At 32.6% G+C, this 9,294-nt stretch overlaps 1 protein-coding gene across 1 annotated transcript in view; it reads left to right on the top strand.

Annotated features, from left to right (window-relative positions):
- The first annotated feature begins 1,519 nt into the window (after window positions 1-1,519).
- LOC118750241 (microtubule-associated protein futsch) overlaps window positions 1,520-9,294 on the top strand; it is a 45,617-nt gene continuing 37,842 nt past the window's right edge. The window contains exon 1 of the mRNA XM_036484965.1: window positions 1,520-2,108. Coding sequence (XP_036340858.1) covers window positions 2,017-2,108 — 92 coding nt within the window. The 5' untranslated portion in view covers window positions 1,520-2,016. The remainder of the gene's footprint in view (window positions 2,109-9,294) is intronic.

Below are 9,294 nucleotides of genomic sequence, written 5' to 3'. Positions count from 1 at the left end.
CTCTTTTTTGTCCTCTCAATAGTCAGAGAACCGAGTACGGGATCGATTTCCAGTAAAATCTGACTGATTCTGACTATTTCTGACTAGTCCGTCTAATCTTCGTGCTCTTCGTTGTTTACTTCTTATAACAAAGATGGCGTCGAGATTTCGACAGCTAGAAAACTAATTTTTTCTTTCTTTCATTCATTATTAGTTTGTTCCAGTACTCTTCTGTCTAGAACCTGTGGAAATGACAAACTACGATTTTACTCTCTCAAGTTAGAGTAACAGGGGAAGAGATGCAAAAAGCACTTTTCCAGCAAAAACGTCATTTGGTTTGTTTACTTGTCGTTATTACAAGACTGATTTGTCTGAAAGATCACTAAATAACTATTTAAATCTATACAATTAATAATAATTGCATATATATTCGAATATTTCATTATTTACTTCCATTTTTTAAGAAATGTAAGGTTATTTGCTTTCATCGCGTTCTGTTTTTGTACACAAATGCAACTCTACCCATCGTTTGACACTTTTCATGAATTTGCCAGAAGAAAAACTCCGGACTAAATCTTGAAACTTCATTCTGGGAACAGTTGCTCAGTTACTCTCACGAGACAGTTCCCAGATACAGAATTTTCGGCGTACGGGAACGACTTTGGACTAAATCCTTAGTCTGTTCCTTTGAACTTCGGACTAAAACCCATGGAACTGTCAAACTACAATTATACTCTCTCAAGTGAGAGTAAAAGGAGAACAGATGCAGAGGTGCACGGGAACGCAAAAAGCACTATTTCCTGTAAAAACGTCAGTCGGTTTGTTTATATGTCATTGGTACAACACTGATTTGGCTGAAATATCACTAAATAATTAATAAAATCTATACATATCCGAATATTTCGTTGTTTACTTCCATTTTTTAACAAATATAAGGTTATTTGCTTTCACCGCTTTCTGTTTTTGTTTGCACATGTAAATCAGCTCATCGTTTGACACTTTTCATGAACTTACAGGAAAAAAACTCCGGACTAAATCCTGTAACTTCTGACTAGGAACAGTTGTTCAGTTACTCTCTCAAATGTGTAACCACTTACAGGTTGTATGTCAATTAGTCTGTTCCTTTGAACTTCGTACTCAAACCTGTGGAACTGTCAAGCTACAATTTTACTCTCTCAAATGAGAGTAAAAGGAGAACAGACGCAGAAGTGCATAGGAACGCAAAAAGCATTATTTCCTGTAAAACCAGTCAGTCGGTTTGTTTACATGTCATTTGTACAACACTGATGTAGCTGAAATATCACTAAATAATTATTAAAATCTATACATATTCAAATATTTCGTTGTTTACTTCCATTTTTTTACAAATATAAGGTACTTTGCTTTCACCGCTGTTAGTTTTGGCGGTGGTGGTAAATAAACTCTGCCTCGACTATTTATACCATTAGTTATGACAAATTCATTGTGTATGCATATACAACAGCTGCTTTTAAACTATAGAATTATAGCACTATGAAATACACCTCTGCGAGTAGTCCGCCATGACACAAAGCAAGCAGTTTTGGAGGCATTGGTGAAAACCAAAAGCGATTGCAAATTGGAGAAGGGATAAGAATTTTCCAAATATTATTTTCGTAACAAAAAATGAGTAAAATATTGATAAATAATGCAAATTACTGTAGTGAACTTCTTATAAACGAATGCAAGTGGGCATAAGGAAAACCATGGAGTGAAAGCATTATAAAAATGGAGTTGAATTCACTAGTTACGACGTCGATGAAAATTTTGCAAATAAAAAAAATTTGGAAGCTGTGGTGGTGTGTGTAAATTGGAGTAATTTATCCGATTTGTACACATTAATTAGAACTGATATATAATTTAACGGAGGTGCTATTTAAGAAAAGCGAAGGACGATATATACATATATATTTTTATAATTTTTCAACCGGCTGGATTCCTCGCTGATATTTATCAAGTGAATTAAGTGTGAATTGGAAGGTAAAGGATAGGCGAAGACTCGAAAGGGGTGGATGAAAGATGGTCGTCTCCAAAGACTCCAAGCGGAAACGCAAAGAGTCACCGCCACCTCAACCGACGGCAGTAGAGTCGTCACCAGAAATGCCTAAACGGTAAGAAATATATATATATATTTGTACACATACATATGTAAAAGAAGTTGAATGGTAATGCGTAATTACATATTTACAAATTATTAAGAAAAAAGTAAACTGTGGGGTGGGTGTATAACTATGTATTTATGTACGCACAAACATATCTATATATTTCGGATACATATAGTAAAAGACAACGGCCATTCATATATAAGCATATGCATTTACGTTGGTATATACATACATACATATATACGTGTGTATGTACCTGCCAATGCAATGTTTTATATGCATGGTATATTTGGTATTTTATGTCAAATTGTACACTTTTAGGTCCTTTTTGGACTTAAAGGGACTTTGGTCCCAACTTTGGTATCTTGGGTACAGTTTTAATCGGTTGCCATCTACTTACATACGTGCAGAAATATATCTTAACTATTTAGCGATTATAAAAATTTAACACAAGTTTAATTGGATTGACTTTGGATGCGGTACCTCCGATTCGGGAAATAACGTTCCCACGACAGTCGGGTCTACGTAACCGAAACGACCCAGATTTATATCTGGCCAAGGACTGTCATTACAGCAACACTCCCCAAAAAGTTTTTGGGGAATTTGTATGCTGCTACAACAACAACAACATTCGGGAAATAAAACGTGCTATTTGTAAGCTGTAGCTCTCCACTTTCCAAATATAGTCCTTATCATAAGAGATTAGTTCTGTTCGCTATGCAAATGCCAGTAAGAATTAGCTAGTAACAAAATTCAGAGATTAAGATATCTGACTCTCCCACAGGGAAAAACGGGAAAATTTTGAAATACGGAACCCGGCTTTTAAAAAAAACAAAAATGAGGGGGTTTAGAGCGGCTTTTTGTGAATGTAAATTAAAAATTTTCATTATTTATCGAAGTATTGATTCTTATGGAAAAAGCGCCGCAGGCGAAAATTTTTAATAAAAACTCGCGCGATTTTTTATTAAAAATTTTCATTATTTATCGAAGTATTAATTTTTATGGAAAAAGCGACGCAGCCAAAAATTTTTTATAAAAAAATGCGATTTTTTATTAAAAATTTTCATTATCACATTATCGATGTACTTTTTTCGCGGGATTTTTTTTTTTTTAAATTTTCATAATTTATTGAAGTATTTATTTTTATGGAAAAAGCGGCGCAGGCAAAAATTTTTTATAAAAAATCGCGATTTGGTAGCATACATTTTGTGTTACTGTCAACCATTGTTATTTCTGCTTGTTTGTGAAATGTGCAAACGTTTGTGAAGACATTTATAAACGCGTTTTACTTAATTAATTAATTAAGAATTGTATATTAAAGTATTACAAACGCATGCGAACCTTTTAAGGATAATATATTTGTGTAAATAAAAGTGATAGGTGTGGGGTTATATTAAAATGTAGTGATAGCAGGCGGGATATTTTAACAACAAATAACTTAAGTACTATTAGAAACAACATTAGTGAAAGTGAGAAATATAGTTGAAGGAGACCTCCATTAGTATCCCCACCGAGGTTCATAAAAAAATTCAGAGTATTTTGGACGGAATAGCAATTGGTTCCGTAATGGAAATCTCAGCCAAAATGATAAAGAAACGATAAATTTATTCATAATAGGAGTGTTCGCTATGCACAAAGTTTGTACAAGTTGGTACCAATTGTTACCAAATCGTATTCGTTTAGCCAAAAACCCAGTAAAACTTGCAAGGAGAGAGCACAATTTTGAGATTTCATTTGGAGGGGAAGTTGCAAATTCGTGCTGGAAAAATTTTTGCCAGTAAGAATTTGCAAGTAGGATTGTGGCACAGGGTTGCATTTTTATCAACATTAATTTGAATCAACAAGTTCGTCAAATTTAAAAATGAACAATCTTGTTGCGATTTACTAATGAAAGAAGTAGGTAAATATTCGTTTATTCAATTAATTTAATTAATTCCAAACATTTGAAAGGTACTAGGCTGAAAAAGCTGTATTCGTAATCGGAGCGCACTCGACCACAGTCGATATAGGAAATCCGACAGTGACTCCCAAAAAGAAATTGAAGCGTATGTTGAAGACAGTCAGAATAAGAAGAAATATACGTATAGGTCCTGTTTTGGTTTCTATCTGAAATAATAAAAAAAAATTTGTAGGGTTCTTATCATTTAATATTTTATCCAATGTACTTGACTTTATAATACTTTAAATTTTTAGATTTAAGATTGTTGTGAAATATGATAATTTTCTTTTTTCAATTTTGAAGTTGAATGTTAAAAATTGTTCATTAACATTTTGCTTGTTGAAGAATTAACTGGTTTATTGGGAATATTAAAGAAATAATTAAAACAAATCCCAGAAGAGAATTTTATTTGAAATAAGGACAACTATATTGGCGACCCTGCCAGGAGCAGACAAATGCAAATTGAAATCCTTAGTGTATTTATGAATATTACTTCAAGCTCTGCGGTTAATAACGAAATGGAGTTGGTTCTTCATGTAACGCAAATTAAGTACCAATGGTCCTCGAGGTTCGTCCAGCAACACTGATCTTATTTCATTGATTAGCAGAAACATTAGTAGAATTTTTGGCAGTGGTCAGTATTCTTTTAGAAGCTCTGAAACACCAGTTTTTGTTGGTTCTGCGATTTTAAAAAACGTCCACGCATCAATTAGTGCAACAATAATTATATCTGCGAATTAGACGTCGACTTTGTCGCTTCTTTTATGAATATTGCAGCAAGCTGTTATACTGTTTATTGATCATCGTTGAAAGTCTTAGCGTAACTATTAGTGGTAGTACAACTGATATTGAAATTTACATCATTAACATCAGCTTCGTCAATTAATTAATATTAATCGATAATTAATCAATCATCAACAATAATATTGCAAGTATTGAGGAAGGAACTATGGAATTATAATCAACTATCAAAACCATATAAGTTTCTATTGTTTTTGGGATTACTAGCATGCTTGAAGGATTTTTTTGCTGATTGGTGAGCTGTATCATTTATATTTTAAGATTTATCAATTTGTATTGTTACATATTTTATTTTTATTTTTTTTTTTTTTAAATTAAATGAAATTTGCGAGGTTTTTTGACCAAATTGTAAACTCACCTTTTTAGATTTTTGTAATCATCAGAAAAGAAACAATAGAAATGTTCCGTTCACCGCACCAAGACACACATACAACTACACGAACAAATAGTTTACACGATTCGCTTATTGATTTACAAAATAACATACATCAAGAAGAACTCACAAATCCATACGCAACGTCTGATAATCGGATAGGTAATGAAATTTTTGCCACATCTATCAAACTACCACAGTTTTGGACAAGTTGTCCTGAAGCATGGTTTATTCATGCTGAAATGCAGTTCAACACTAAAAATATTACTCAAGAAACAATTAAGTATGAGTATATTATTACTGCACTTCCTCAGGAAGTAATTATGACAATTTTAGATTTTATTCGAGATCCACCGGAGAATAATAAATTTTCGGCATTGAAGAAAATTTTGATTGAAAGGCATTCATTAAGCGAGAATGCCAAATTAGATAAAGTGTTGAGTGATTCTGAGATAGGTGATCGTAAGCCCTCGGAATTTTTATCGGTCTCTCGTATTACTTTCTGGTTCTAATTTTAGCCAGGAAGTTTTAAAGAAACTTTGGATGCGAAAATTACCAAAAAATTTGAATGTAATTTTAACTAGCTCGAATTCTAGTGATATCAATGAATTGATTAAGTTAGCAGATAATGTTTGGGAAGTTATCAATAAAAATGAAATTGCATTAGTAAATAGTTTTCAAAATTCAATAGGAGAAAATTCAATTATTACTGATTTGATTAAGACAACAACGATGATTTGTGAAAATTTTCAAAAACTATCTTTGGAATTAAACGAAATTAAGAAAGGAATTAATCAAAATTATTCGAGGTCACGTTCAGCAAGTAGGAATCGTTTTAGAAATTCTTTTAGATATCGATCGAAATCTCGTGATAATCCGAATTGGTTATGTAGATATCACTATAAGTTTGGAAATAAAGCTAGAAAATGTGAACAACCATGTGCTTTTTTCAAAAATGAGAGTTCGGCGACAAACAACGGAAATTTAGAGGTATCAACTCGTCGCTTATTTGTATTTGACAAAAAAAACAAATTGAATTTTTTAATTGATAGTGGGGCAGAAATTTCGGTACTTCCGGTTTCAAAATTCTCATGTACAAAAAAATCTACAGATATTATCTTAACTGCAGCTAACGGTTCAGCTATTTTTACATACGGAAAAAAACTTTTGAATGTTAATTTAGGTTTGAGGCGTGAATTCCTTTTTACATTTTTGATTGCTGATATTGCAAAGCCGATTATAGGAGCTGATTTTTTGGGTAAATATGGACTTCTTATTGATATTAAAAACAAGTGTTTAGTAGATCCGTTAACAAATCTATCAGTTAACACAATTTCGTACTTTTGTAATGTCCCTCTTCCGAAAATTTTTTCAGTAGAAGATCAGTATACAAAATTATTGAAGGAATTTCCTTCTCTTATTTCTAAGCCAGATTACTCAAAATCGGTTAAGCATACCACAGTTCATAGACTGGTAACTGAAGGAAACCTTCCTTTTTCTAAGCCAAGGCGCCTAGATCCTATCAAATTTAAAGTAGCTAAAACTGAATTCGATTTTTTAGTAAAGACAGGGATTTGTAGACCATCAAATTCATCCGTAGCATCTCCACTTCATTTAGTACCAAAGAAGGAGAGTAATGACTGGCGTCCTTGTGGTGATTTTAGAAGGCTTAATACTGTTACTGTACCGGACCGTTATCCCTTGCCTCATATTCACGACTTTAATATGAATCTTAGGAATAAAAAGATATTTTCAAAATTGGATTTAGTTAGAGCGTATCATCAAATTCCAATGGCAGAAAAAGATATTTATAAAACGGCGATCACTACCCCTTTCGGCATGTATGAGTTCATTCGAATGCCTTTTGGCCTGAGAAACTCCGCACAAACGTTTCAAAGATTTATTAATGAAGTAGTAGGTAAATTAGATTTTGTTTTTGCGTACATTGATGATCTTTTAGTTGCAAGTGAGAGTGAAGAACAGCATTTTAAGGATCTACGTGTACTTTTTGAACGCTTGTCTGAGTATGGTTTGAACGTCAAACCAAGCAAATGTATTTTTGGAGTTACATGTATTGATTTTTTAGGACATAGTATATCTGAAGAAGGAATACGACCTTCTGAAAATATAATAGAAGCTATTCGAGATTTTGAACGGCCAAATTCAATCAAGCAGGCACAAAAGTTTATTGGTATGGTTAACTATTATCATAGGTATATTTCAAAATTAGCTGAGTTTACTGGGGTTATATATGATTTAATTAATAAAACAAGTAAAAAACGAGACAAAATTTTGGGTTGGGATGACAAATCCATTAAAGCTTTTGAATGCATTAAAGAAAAGTTTGCATCTAAGATTTTGCTAAATCATTTTAGCAAAGATGCAAAATTATCTTTAACGGTAGATGCATCGAATACGGCAATTGGTGGTGTCATACAGCAGCATTTCAATAATAAGTCTGAACCACTTGCGTTCTTTTCAAAGAAACTCTCTTCAGCAGAAATGAAATATAGTGCTTTTGACAGGGAACTTTTAGCAATTTATTTAAATATTAAACATTTTCGGTATTTATTAGAAGGACGACAATTTACTGTTTTTACTGACCATAAGCCCTTGATTTTTGCTCTAAATTCCAAAACTGAACGTAGTCCAAGGCAAACCAGGCATCTTGAGTTTATTGCGCAATTTACGAATGATATACAGTACATTAAGGGTGAAGCAAATGTTGTGGCTGATACTTTATCTCGAGCTTTTGAAGTTGAAGTGATAAAGAATTCAGAACTTAATTTAAAAATTTTACAAAGCGAACAACAACAAGATAATGAGTTAAACAACCTTATATCTGGACAAACATTTCGAAATCTTAAGATAGTAAAAATTCCTCTTTTAAATTTCAATATCTGGTGCGAATCGTCAGGAGATTATCCTAGACCATTTGTCCCAAATAGTTTGCGAAAAACAGTATTTAATAAGTTACATGGTATAGCGCATCCGGGTACCAAAGCTACTCGTCGATTAATCATCAAAAAGTATTTTTGGCCCAACATGAATAGAGAAATTAATGCATGGTCAAGAGAATGTATCAGTTGCCAAAAATCTAAAGTTCATCGGCATACAAAGTCTCAAGTGAGTAAAATTCCAATACCAAAAAAAAGATTCGAGCACATTCATTTAGATATTATAGGACCTTTACCCATTTCAAAAGGACATCGATATATTTTAACTATAGTTGATAGGTTTACTCGTTGGCCGGAAGCATACGGTTTAAGAGATATTTCTGCAGTGACAAATGTGAATAAATTTTTACGTGAATATATTCCTCGTTTTGGTGTACCTTTAGAAATAACAACTGATCAAGGTACTCAATTTACTTCTAAATTGTTTTCAGAGTTAACAAAATTATTAGGAACCCATCAGATTACAACGTCGTCTTACCACCCTCAAGCTAATGGTATGGTAGAGCGTTTTCATAGGCAATTAAAATCTTCCATTATGGCTAGAAATGGAACCAGGGATTGGTATGATGAGCTACCATTAATATTGTTGGGCTTACGTTCAATTTTTAAAGAGGATATTTCAGCTACACCTGCTGAAATGGTTTTCGGACAAAATTTACGGTTGCCTGGTGAACTTATTGTTCCAACTTCTGAAAACTCAATTTCATCTGAAATTTTGGGTTGTTTACGCGAAAAATTTAGAAATGTCCACTCGAATTTAAATCATCATAGTACCAACGCTGGTATTTACGTTCCGAAAGATTTACAAACATGCAAATTTGTTTTTGTACGTTTAGTTAATACCCTTTCTTTACAGCAACCTTATGAAGGGCCATATAAGGTTATTGAAAAAAATAAGAAGTATTTTCAAATAGAAATTGATAATGAAATCAAAACTATTCCGATTGACAGGTTAAAACCAGCGATGATTGAAACTTTACCAGAATTTAACACTAATTATCACAACAATATTGGAACAAAAAAGAAAGTCACATTTAACTTATTTAACGTAAATTCTCTAGAAGGGGGAGTAATATAGGGTTCTTATCATTTAATATTTTATCCAATGTACTTGACTTTATA

The sequence above is a fragment of the Rhagoletis pomonella genome, unplaced genomic scaffold, assembly GCF_013731165.1.
Source record: "Rhagoletis pomonella isolate Grant_MI unplaced genomic scaffold, Rhpom_1.0 Rhpom_scaffold_00178, whole genome shotgun sequence".
Taxonomy (NCBI): Eukaryota; Metazoa; Arthropoda; class Insecta; order Diptera; family Tephritidae; genus Rhagoletis; species Rhagoletis pomonella.
Note: the sequence above shows the minus strand (reverse complement) of the source record. Positions and strands in the feature narration are given on the sequence as shown.